The sequence below is a fragment of the Lepidochelys kempii genome, chromosome 2 (genome assembly GCF_965140285.1).
Source record: "Lepidochelys kempii isolate rLepKem1 chromosome 2, rLepKem1.hap1, whole genome shotgun sequence".
NCBI classification, from domain to species: domain Eukaryota; kingdom Metazoa; phylum Chordata; order Testudines; family Cheloniidae; genus Lepidochelys; species Lepidochelys kempii.
The window spans coordinates 59,706,071-59,719,046 of NC_136381.1; the positions used below are offsets into that span (position 1 = coordinate 59,706,071).

General features: G+C 41.6%; 1 protein-coding gene across 2 annotated transcripts in view; it reads right to left on the reverse strand.

Annotated features, from left to right (window-relative positions):
• SULF1 (sulfatase 1) overlaps window positions 1-12,976 on the reverse strand; it is a 153,369-nt gene that overhangs the window by 50,328 nt on the left and 90,065 nt on the right. For both annotated transcript variants that reach the window (XM_073330899.2, XM_073330901.2), the window contains 5 exons: window positions 9,497-9,647; window positions 7,464-7,639; window positions 6,755-6,883; window positions 6,426-6,482; window positions 5,229-5,358 (listed from right to left, as the gene is read on the reverse strand). In XM_073330899.2, coding sequence (XP_073187000.2) covers window positions 5,229-5,358; window positions 6,426-6,482; window positions 6,755-6,883; window positions 7,464-7,639; window positions 9,497-9,647 — 643 coding nt within the window. The remainder of the gene's footprint in view (window positions 1-5,228; window positions 5,359-6,425; window positions 6,483-6,754; window positions 6,884-7,463; window positions 7,640-9,496; window positions 9,648-12,976) is intronic.

The window sequence follows — 12,976 nt, forward strand, 5'->3', positions numbered from 1 at the left end:
TGCACAGTCAACTGGTTGTCAGGGAATGTTGTGAAGGACAAAAGTATAACTGGATTCAAAAAAGAATTAGTACATTCATGGGGGATAGGTCCCTCAATTGCTATTAGCCCAGATGCTTAGGGATGCAACCCCATGCTTGAGGTGTCCCAAAACTTCTGGCTACCAGAAGCTGTGACTGGATGATAGGAGATGGATCATTCGATAAATTCCCGTTCTGTTTATCCTATCCAAAGCATCTGGCACTGGCTTCTGACTGACGACAGGATACTGGGCTAGATAGAGCATTGGTCTGACCCAGTACGGCCATTCTTGTGTTCTTATGCAATTACTGTAGTAAAATAGTCATAGCAAATATTCACCACTGACTGAAAGAAAACTTCAAGCCACTATAATGAACCCCCCCCGCATAATTGATGCTCGTTTAACTGGGTTCAACTCCACTATAGTCATAGGGTTATACCCAGTTAAGCCAGAGACAAATTTAGCTCATAAACGACATAAAGAGAATATACAGACTCAGATTCTCTGTAGTGTCTAGCTTCTGGCAGGAACAGCAGATAGGGGGGCCTTCAGGGAGCCTGCTAATGCTCCCTGATTCTCTGGCTGTTTCTATCATGGTAATATCCCAAAGAACCATCCACCAGCTGGGTACAGCAGGAGCACAGCACATTCTTCTCATGCCACCTTTCTGCCCCTTGTTTGGTTTGTGGGGAAGGGGCAGGTAAGGAGCCTGCTACCCGAGGTCTGTAATTATTGGATTCTCTCCCATGCTGGCAGAGGGAATATGGACAGTTTCCACAGTTCAAGCTGTGTAAAGGGAGCAGTGTGGCCAGAGAACTTGGCCCATGGTACTGATATATTGGCCTAGATCTGAACCAAAAACTCTGGATCTGACCAACCAAATAAGTTAGGTGGGGAGAGTGTGACAAAGGTTGGAGTCTGAACTTTAAGCAGTCTCTAAATTTCACATCAGACCTCTAGCTCACTTATAAGCCAAAGAAAAACCAGCATCTGAACATCCCAAACTGTGAAGGAGAGGAGAAGGGGTTTGAAATCCAGCTAGACAGATATATTGAATATGTGCAAAATTTGGAATTTTTGCACCCATGTGGTCAGTCATGCATATAACGGGCTGTGTGTAAGTGACCACATCCAATTTGTGTGTACTTACCATTCGGCTATGTGTTAGTATATGCTCTCAATTACATATACCTAACTTTGAAAACCAGCCACTTTTCGCTGTAAGCAGAATTATTATTAAGAAACGCATTTAGTATTTTATCCTGGTTTGTCTTGTTCTATTTATGCAATATGGACGAGTTAACTCTGCTGTGAAAACCTGGGACCAAATTTGTCCCTGATATTACTATACAGATGTAAACTGAGTTACCACAGGAATGATTTGTCTTATGAACTTTAGTTTAGGCTGTGGGTTCCTGAAGGCTGTAGAAATGTCACGGCTAATATTAGAAAAATAATAGGCTATCTGATTTATTTGTGCTGATATCCTTAGAAATGTAACCCAATCGTTAGGACTGAAAGTTTGTCATTGATTTTTTCCTAAAGACCTTTGGTTACAAACAGACCCTCATATAGCAGCTCAGGGCTGGCTTTTGGGCTCCATGAACCCATGGCTACAGAGTCCTTGCTTATTGGAGCCCAAATCAATCACAGCTGTGGGAGGCAGCATTAAATACCATTGCTATTGCAAGCTCCCTTCTAACTTAGTGCCTGCAACCAATGAGATAGCTGATCAAAAGAAGGGCAGCTAGATGGCTTACTCCAGTGGATAAGGGATAGGACTGAGAGCAAGGGATCCTAATGTTGCAGCTCTGACACTTGATCAGCTCACTTAATCTTACCTTTTCCACGTGTGTATTACAAAAGTTATTACAGAATCATAGTTTGGCATAAGATGAAACAAGCACATGAAATACTTGCAAGGAAAACAGTTTGGTATTTTAAAACTCAACACTTTAGTGTCCGAAGGCCTAATTGAGACCACTGATCTCTCAGTTTTTGTAGAAATATTCAGCTTGCCCCCACCAATTTTAATCGCTGTTTGCAATGGCAATAGTTCGACACTTGAAAACCTTGCCCTTCAATGAGACTGTGATATTGTGTATACTAGGGTTACCATATTTGAACATTCAAAAAAGAGGACATGGGGGGGGGAATTTGCTCAAGCACCCCACTCCCGCCCCAACTCCACCCCTTCCCCTCCCCCATTCCAACCCCTTCCCCAAAGTCCCCGCCCCAACTCTGCCCCTGAGCGCACCATGTTCCCCCTCCTCCCCCCTCCCTCCCAGCTACGTGAAACAGCTGTTTTGTGGCGCAAGCGCTGGGAGCTAGAGGGAAAAAGCAGGCACTCTCTCAAGTGATCAACACATACTTTCTTGAATGATCAACATTCACGCTCTTTCTTGAATGATCAACTCTTGTTTGGGGAAAAATAATAATGGCAAAATCCCGGACGTTTTTAGATATTTAAAAATTTCTCCCGGACGTTTGATTTAAGAACCAAAAAGCCAGACACGTTCGGGAAAATTCAGACGTATGGTAACCCTGTGTACGCCCTTTCAAAAGTGGCTGTGTTTTATGAGCATGTGTGAGGTGAGAACTGTGGCAAAGGACTCTCTTGATGGTGTGCCAGCCAAAACATATTCCAGACCAATCTTGGATTAAACTGAGATGTACTGTAACAATGTGTTTCAATGAATGGCAAGAATAAGGGCATGAGTGGATTATTTTTCAGTGTATGAACTATGGTGAGTGCCATCCTGTTTGTTTTACAGAACTCCACCTGCTTTGGATAAAGCACCACAGGTGGTTACAGACTGAAACTGGAAACTAAGCACAGCAGCGCTTTTGTATTCTTTCTAAACAGTTTGCTAATATTTCTTTTAAAACAATTATTATAATTAGCTAGAATGCTATAACTGAGTTTCTGAGGGAACCATACAAACGTATTTTCAACGTTTATTATTAATAGGGAATATTCTTGTAAAACTCCATTCAATACATTCAGAATTCTACACATCACAAGAGACATGCCTCCTCTATATCATCACTAAATATATTGCGTTAATTCAGAATAAATTAAATATTTTGGGCCTCAGGTTTTTTTTAATTCCTTAACTCTGCTCCCATTTTTTTTAAACACTAGTGAACTGCTGCTGTGCAAGTGTACTATCTGACACCTAGCTACCTGCTCCATCTAGCAAAAGTGTTGAGAGATGACCAAGTTTCCACTTGACAAATGTTTATGAAAGGTACTTGCACCAGCTGCTGACGTTGCCTTCGCTCTACTAGAATGTGCCAATACCTTAGCTGGTGGGGTTATATTAGCCAACTGGTAGTATAAATGAATGCACAAAGGATAAAATCCTTTCAGTAGACACTGATCTGTCCTTAGGTCTGTCCAAAATTGCAATAAACAACTGAGAAGAAGACCTAATAGACTTAATAAGCTCCAGATAGAAAGCTAGAGCCCTTCTCACATAATCAAATGCATTCTCTCCTCATCTCTATGAGCGTGAGGTTTCAGAAAGAAAATTGGCATGTAGATTGCCTGGTTAACATGAAACTTAGAGACTACTTTAAAGAAATTTTGGGTGAGGGAGAAGATGAACCTTATGCCTAAGGAAAACTGTACAGGGAAGGTTTGATACTAGGGCTTTTAACTCTCCCATCCTTCTGGCAAGGTAACGACCACTAGAATTGCTACCTTAATAAAGAAGTGTAGCAGAGAGCAAGTTGCAAGGAGTTCAAAGGGTGGTCCCATCAATTTTGCTAGAACCAAGATCAGACTCCAAGGAGGGATAGGATCTTGCACATGTGCATACAATGCTGACAAAACCTTCAGGAGTCTGGTGACAATGGGGGTTGAAGAAAAGGGATCTACTATCTACTGAGATGTGGAAGGCTGACATAGCTGCCAAATGCACTCTTATAGAGCTAATAGCCAAACTTTGTTTTAAGTATAGAAGATAATCCAGTATGAGACCCAGGAGTGCCCACTTTGGAGATACACCTTTCTGATGGGACCCAATGGAGAAGCGCTTCAACTTAACCAGGTAAGTGCTCCTACTGGAAGGTTTTCAGCTATTCAGAAGCACTTTCTGAATGTCCTTTAAACAGGATCTCTCAAATGGTGTTAACCATGAAGCAGCCATGCTCTCAGATGGAGGGCTGTGAGGTTGGGATGGAGCAGGCAACTGTGGTCCTGGGAAATGATGTCTGGATCCAACAGGAGAGACAGTGGAGGCTCGTAGGGTCGAGTACCAGTGCTGATAAGGCCATGCTGGTGCTATAAGGATGAGGCAAGCATGATCTTCTTTGACTCTGAATAAGAACTTGGGTTGCAAAGAAATTGTAGGGAAGGTATACAGGAGGGATTTCTTCCAGGATAAGGGAAAAGCATCCATCAGCGACCTGGGCTGAGACCTTCCCAAGAACAGACCTGATGGCATTTTCTCACCAACTTATGAGAGCTTTCATGCATTTCCTCTGCCTGAATATCAAGCACAGAGGCCACCCTTCTCAAAAGATCTTGATGAGCTCAGTGGTCCTCTGGCAGTGGAGAATCACTTGGCAGCTCAGTAGCTTCATCTGGTGATGAAGGAGAGGAAGCCACAGGCTTTTGAGGTGGCTGATCTATGTCTTGCTGCAGGGAAGCTGCCTGAGTGACTTCTGGCTGGTTGGTACTGACCGCACTACTGAGAACCAGAGAATGATACCCTCTATGCTGATGCCACCAGCCTGCTCCCAAAGATAGTAAACAAGAGGGTTGAGGGGAAGGATACCCCAGGCGTCCAGAATGGCCACTGACATGGGCCGGGGAAATATTTGGGAAATATAATCATCCTATTTTTAATTTAATTTTTATACGGACTCTCCCCGACTTACGCAATCGTTCCATTCCGGAACGCCTCGTGTAACTCGAATTTTTGCGTAAGTCAGAAACATATACCCGTCCACTACGCAAAAAAACCCCAAAACCAACCCTCTTATTTCTAGCTTACAGAACTTTTTCCATAAGTGCAAATTTGCGTAAGTCAGGTCTTGAGTAACGGGGGAGCATCTGTACTTTCTTACTTATAGAGACATTAGGCAAACGTGGTCTCGTTAACCTATTTCTGCTAGACCTTGTGCGGTATGTCACCACATCATTCCAAGAAATACATTCCATTAGGGTGTATACAGTTCTGGAATCATTTGTTGCTCACCTGTCCTGGTTGCTCACAAGCTGTCTGGTATCTCGCTTGCTGGCATAATTCTTTTACTCTCTCATATTTTGGTAAATGGTTAGACTGTTGGGCATTTTTGTTGGGTTCCTCCTTCTTGCGCAGAAATTTGCTTTCAAAAGGGAAAAAGAGTTAAAAATTTTATAGGCAATGCACTCAAACATTGAAGGGGATACATTTAATTAAAAAAGCAATGATATTCAAGATTTAGCATCTGGTGGCCATCTTCTACGACAGTGGTTTTTAAACCGTGGGTCGCGACCCCATTTTAATCAGGTTGCCAGGGCTTGTGTCAGACTTCAGCCCTGGGTGGTGGGGCTCAGGTTACAGGGGCTTTAGCTCCCCTACCCAGGGCGCAGGGCTTGGGCAGGCTCAGGCTTCGGTCCCCTCTCCTGGGGTCGTGTGGTAATTTTTATTGTCAGAAGGGCGTTGCGGTGCAATGAAGTTTGAGAACCCTGTTCTAAGTTAAAAACATTCATGTACTTGTCAGATATAGAAACAGGAGCTTTTGCAGTAAAGGAATGGCCCAACTGACATACTGGAAACCTACACCAGCAGTCATTGCTTCTCTCTAGGAATTATTAGTGTAGTCATACCCACAAGTTTATTTTCACAGACTGTCATGTCATAAGTGCCATAAAAGGAATTATTGTAATACTTTTACTCAGAGAATTTTCACAGTAATATAGGGCAAGGCAAGGCAAATAATAAATTATGTGAGAAAATGTTGAAAAGCTATATTTATGAATCTCATTTACATATTGACCTTTCCTTTACTTAAATCAAATGGAGAAGGATTCCTAACTGAGGTGAAAACTATAAAATTAACTTATAGAAGAATGTTGCACCATCACATCAACAGCAGGACTTGGAGAAGAGTGATGGAATGGGAAGGAAAAATCAGCCAGGTGACCAAGTGAACAGCTGTGGGTCTGAGGTTAAAGAACAAATCTAGGCAAATGGAAGGGATGGGCCAGTAAAGTTGCTGTGGAAAGCACCCACTCAAATCTCTTATGAAACAGCCTAAGAAGAAGAGCCGCCAGTTGCACAGCTTGCACTGGGAACAAAGAAACCCTGTCAGTGTACTTGCAGACTTTACAGCCTAGCTGACCACTAAAAAGCACAAGCAAGCTTGCCACTAGGCAAGTTTCCCAAAACTTTCTCAGCTTTAATAATTACCCTCTTTCCACCAGAAACGTATCACGCCAAATTTTGGTCTTCTTGTTTGTTCGAAACCTGAAAGCAAAATATTATTATTTACTGCTGGCATCTGTGACTGTTTTTGAATAGCAGCATTAGTGTTAACAATTTATTTGTTTTTAAATGACCTCTTGGCTCATGTATATGTACAATTTTATAAATGTGCTATTTAAAACAGTTTTGAAATGTGAAAGCTGTGGTCATTGGGCTTGACACTGCTTATTTTGCCACAATTTCTTTTCCATTCAGCTGTTGATTTACTCAGGTGTTTGCTGCTGAATAGGCTTTGAGAAATGGCAATGACCCACCTGTTTCCTGGCTTTTCGAGGTCCAGAAGTTTTAGGACAGACTTGCCATCCATATCTGGAGGCGCGTCAAGTCCTGCAATATCCAGAACAGTTGGAGCAAGGTCAATATTCAGCACTATCTGAGGCACTCTGAAAATTAATAGAAAAGGTCAGAATTGAATCATGTGTAAGATATGTAACCCTTCACGTTCTTTCAGAATTAGAATAGCAATAAATGTGTATGAGTTCTTTGAAGATGAAAAGCTCTATATAAGTGCTAAGTGCATAAGTTCCCCCTAGAGGGCTGTGACTTTGAGAATGACAGACCAATATCATTCGATACTGTCATAAAGGGCATCTGAGCAAGGTTCAGTTACATAAGGAGTTGAAACAGGCACGTTATTCCTCCCATCTTACTCATAATAAATCCATTCTGCTAAGCCAGAAGAGGAGCAATAGATGTCCTCATTTGAATCTAACTTCTTTTTAAAAATAAAGGACAAAGCCTAACTATCCAGGGCTCTAAATAATACAATTTTCTATTACACATTTTAACCAATTTATCACACACAAAAAGACAGACATGCTTTTGTTCTTCTAAGGCAGTGTCCTGCATTAACAGAGTATTCTTTATGAAAGGAAACCGAACACTTAGAGTGACCATCAGATGTGCTTAGAAACATTTCAAATGAGATACAGCAGCTGTGCTGCAAGACATAGGAGAACGTACACTGATCCCGGCTCTACACTTGGCCCACGAATAAAGAAAGGAACTCGAATATCAAAGTCATATGGCATTGACTTTCCCTTGACAAGTCCAAACTGCCCAATATGGTAACCATGGTCAGCAGTGTAAATGATGTAGGTATTCTCCAGTTCTCCTGTCTCCACAAGCATATGGTATAACTGAAATATAGCATAGGAAAAGCTCAAAATCAAATATTGCAAAACATTTTTTACATAATCATAGTTTTTCTCATTTAAACCTGTTGGGCCAAATGTAACAAACTATTGGGGAAACTATTGAAACTAACAGTTATGCCAAGGATGAATTTGGCACATCATGTCCTTACCATGGTGTAGAAAACTGAATAAAATGTTGTTTTACTACTCACCCACTAGGTCTACATCTTGACATACGAGAGTTTGCTTCAGGGGGGATTTCAGAAAGTTTACTTTGGCAATTTATGGTGCTATTTGACTTGTGTCACCACTACCCACAAATCTCTATATAATCATTGCAATACACTGCTTGGCAAGTTACTATCTCTACAACAGATGCATTCTTGGACTTGCTCAAATGTGTTATTAGTTTGTAAGCATCTCCTCCCCTTCAGTTAGGGGCTTGGAAAGAGGCTGTACATTTTATTGCTACTAAATGTTAAGGGAGTCCCTCCTTTAGCACCAGTGGAAAGGCCTTTGGTCACGGAGAGGGGTTTTGGAACAAAAGGTCAATAATTCTATTCCTAACACCTCATGTGTCATATTATATGTAGTTAGTTGTCCCATACATTATCTATATGCTCACAAACACTAACAGTCTGACACCTGATTTTTGGTCTGTACTTCAGTGAACCCCGATGCCCAGAACTTAATTGAAGGATGAACTGTGGAGGGAATAGGGTGGAGCAGAGGTAACGTACGAGTGCATGTGTGTGTACATACGTGCCATAGCCCTCTACAGATGAGGAACTTGATTATTTCTTTTTATATTTGCTCTATTGGCTGAGAGTGTGAAACCGATCCTTTAGCTTACTGGACACACGTTAATTTTTCCCCTTTAAAAAGACACCTATTCTACTGCCAGTTAAAAAAGTGGACAACAAAACAGCTGGGTAGCATTACCAGTCAGAGAATTTGTAGTAACTCGTATTTTCACAGGTAGATTTGGGTTCCCTATCACTGGGGTTGCCAGGCATCTGGTTTTTGATGGGAATGCCCGGTAGAAAAGGGACCCTGGCGGCTCCGTCGGGACTGCCAACTGGGCCATTAAAAGTCCGGTCTGCAGTGCAGCAGGATCTTGGGGCTAAGGCAGGCTCCTTACCTGCCCTGGTTCCGCGCTGCCTCTGGAAGCAGCCGCCAGGTCCCTGCAGCCCCTAGGCACTGGGGCGGCCAGGGACTAGGAGGCTTCATGTGCTGCCCTGCCCCCAGCGCCGGCTCTGCAGCTCCCATGAGCCACGACCATGTGCCTAGAGGCCGCAGGGACCTGGTGGCCGCTTCCTCAGAGTTGCAGTAAGCGCCAATGGGACCCCGGACCCCAACCACCTGCCCCAGTCTGGAACCTCTCCCACACCCCAAACTCCTCATCCCTGGCCCCACCCCAGAGCCCTCACCCCCCTGTACTTCAACCCCCTGGCCAAATCCGGAGCCCCCTCCTGCACCCCAAACCCTTGATCCCCAGCCTCACCCCAGAGCCCGCACCCCCTCCCACAGTCCAAACCCCTTATCCCCAGAGCCCCCTCCTGCACTCCAAACCCCTCATCCCAGCCCAAGCCTAGAGCCTTCACTCCACCCCAGAGGTCGGGCAGGGCAGGGGTCTTCAGTTTTGTGTGATTAGAAAATTGGCAACCCTACCTATTACTTTAGGAATATAAACATGATTTTCTTCTCACTTACATGGGGTAAATCACAAGTGAGTCAACTGAAGTTTAATGGAATTCGCCAGCATAAGGTGAGTAGAAATGAGAGAAGAATCAGACCTGGTATACAAGTTACAAAACTGTGTAATAAAACAATTGATCCTTGACTTTTTCAGTTGCTCACCCTTTCCATGGAGTCATCAACTGACATCAATGTCTGAAGCCTTTTGCGCTGTAAGACATTTGTAAATTCCATGTGGATAGGCAGCATAGGCCCAGTGTACTGCATGATCCAATGTTTATCCATGTTTGGTGCGTAGTTATAGCTTGGAGTTCTGCAAAAAGAAAGGAGGGAATTTGCAGAATTTCACACAATAACACAGAAATTACAGGAAAAAAGGAATTGATCAGTGATCCATCTAATCCATACCCCGTTTCTGATAGAGTAAGTAACAATCCTTTAGAGCATGGTGAAAGGAAGGCTGTAGTGGACAGTTATAAAATAACCTGCCTTTAGGTGGACATTTCTTCCTAATACCCACCAGTTAGTGTTTGTTTTATGCCCTGAAGCTATCCCTTTAAATCTATATAAATATATACACACATACACACACGTGTATGTGTGCATATGTGTGTCTGTGCATTTCTCATTTATAACAATCACAGGTAAAATCCACTAAGTAATTTAGGAGCTTAATCATATTTTCAAAAGTGGGTTAGGAACCTAAGTCCCACTGACTTTCAATGAGAAGTAGGCTCCTAAGTCACTTCTGAAAATGAGTTACATTTGAAAATGTTATCCCACTTCTCTAATTTGATCTCATTTTACTTCTTATGAGTCATTTGTTCATAAAACACACTCAGAGCTGGGCTTAATTCAGCAGGGTCACACGTTCTTTTCTGCAGTGGGCCAAGACTAGCTTTGCCATATTTGTAGCTCAAAGAGGAGGATTAGCAAAGCTGTGTGAGGTGCCTTGCACAGCGCCAAATTCTAACATGTACCTGGAGTTATCTCTTACTTCCATGACCTCTAAAAGTCTAACTCATCTTTAAAAAGGCTCATGTCACAATGACAAAAATCCCATGTAATCAGGCACCTTCACATTGCACGAGCCAAAAGGTCAAGTCAGCAAACTAAAGGATGAAATTCAGAGGTCAAAGAGGATTATTCTTCCAGTATTATTAAGGGAGGTTGCAAGTGTACCTCACAAGAAGAATTTATCCCTAAATTAATCAACTTACAATTAAGCTCACAACAAAGACATTTTCCCAGTGGGACAGGGACACATTAGCTTTTCTTGCTTCATTAGAATAGCAGCAACTGTGTATTCAGCGTTTAGTTTTTGATGTCCCCCAAAGAACTGAAGTGCTGATTTGTTTCATCATCTCACCACCATCGTCAAATAAAGGCAAGCTCAGGAAAAGCGCACATGTTTTGAGTTCTATCCTAACCAGTATGGTAGATACATTTGCAATTATTACCTATAATGAAAAAATATATTTGTTTATGTATGGGCTAAATCCTGCAGGAATATAATCTTTGTGTTTGTCTCTAAAGTATCATGAACACCTATAGCAATATATAGGTGAGCTATAGCATCAATACCATAAGAATCATAAGAAGATCTTAGCATGGAATCTACATAATTATCTTGGTCAAATCCCACACTACTGAATCAAAAAAGCATGACTTCTCACAAATGTCCAGAAACAGACAGAAACTCTTTGGTGGGTGATGGCATGTAAAATTTAAAAGTGTAAGAGGGAAATCACAGAAACACAAATATTCCATCTGAAATAAATCACGGTTAAGGAATGTATGGAAAAAATTAAACATGCAATATCCAGTGTGTCAGAGCAGCTCATTAGTCCCATTAGCCCTATTTTATATACAACAAACTCATCCACCTCTTAAAAATTAAAAACAGAAACAAAACAAAATCCATGTACTGTAATTCTACCAACTTGTTGATCACTGCTCCTGATGAGTTCAGTCCCCTTCCCTATGTGATGCAGTCATTTGCAAGACTGGGGCCTTAATTTATATTTTTAAATATTTACCCTTTCTTTTTCTTTTCCTTTCACTTTTCTTTATTATTACATTTTATTATGTTACATATTTCATGATGTAATCTTGAATCAATCCATCATTAAATTGAAAAAATGCAGGTAATGTGAAACCAAATTAATTTTATATCTGTTACACATACTGAATACATATGGGCATATTTTTACTAGTTTAAATATATGATGAAAATAACTATTACATGTTTAATATATCTAATTTGGCAGTTTTTTTAAACCATACATTACACATACAGCACACATGTAAAACATCAGAAACATGTGGATTTTTCTTCCCTCTCCTTCCATATCTCTAGCAATCTGTAGAGAACAACTATTTCTGGCACCACGCCAACTCTTTAGCTAGAGATTAAATAAACAAACCACACCCCCTTCCATCAATTCTGACAGTTTTAGGGAGAAATGACACTGTGACTAAGTTTTTTAAAGAGAGAGAAATACAAATAACTCTCTCTGTACTGCAGAAATATATCTTGCAGAAAGAGATACATACATTAGCAGGTTTCAGAGTAGCAGCCGTGTTAGTCTGTATCCGCAAAAAAAAAAGGAGTACTTGTGGCACCTTAGAGATTAACAAATTGATTTGAGCATAAACTTTCGTGAGCTACAGCTCACTTCATTAGCAGGCATTTTTCACACACTAAAGAAAGCATGATTTTCGTGTCTGTTCATGTCAAGTATAATAAAATCTATACATATATATTAAAAATCATACTAGAATGACAGCCCTGGTGAAGAAAGTCGTCCCAGTGTATATATAGTTTGAAGAAATGAGCAATTTCCCACACTGCCCAACCAGTGTTCCAGAGCAATTTTGATCTGGAGTGGTCAGAATATAGTTCAGTCTCCATGACTTGTTTCTTAGCTTCTCTATGGAATGGATACCGATTTGAAACACTGCGTGGTCTAGATCAGGGATCGGCAACCTTTGGCACGTGGCCTGCCAGGGTAAGCCCCCTGGTAGGCCAGGCCGGTTTGTTTACCTGCCGCATCCGCAGGTTCGGCTGATCACGGCTCCCACTGGCTGTGGTTTGCCGCTCCAGACCATTGGGGGCTGCGGGAAGGGTGGCCAGCACGTCCTTTTTTTTCATTTTTCTTGTTTTTTTTTAAAAAACATGTCAAATACACCCATCACCCTGTCCCTGGACACACACATAAAGTTAAAATGATTTATTGTTTGTTGATCAGTTATGTATTAGTCCAGAAAAGAGTGACCTTGAGATGAGCAACTGCCCAATGTCCCACTCTGGACCAGTACCAAAAGGAAAGCACAGAGTCACTCAAGCATAGCCTTGCCAAGTCCAACAAGCAAGCAAAACCTCAGTGGTGTCAAAGATTGTGACAAATCTAAAACAATTAAAGATACCCAACTATTGCCCATTGATCACCAACCAACATATTCAGGTCAGTCTCCAGGCCATAAGCAGGTCGAATGCAAGACTCAAAGGAATCAAAGAAATCAGTGGATTTTAGACACCTGAATTGCTTCACAATAATACTCTCAATAACCTTATCCAAAAAGGGAAGATTAGAAACATGGCAACTGATGGCAAGACAATGACATTCAAGAAGTTTAGAA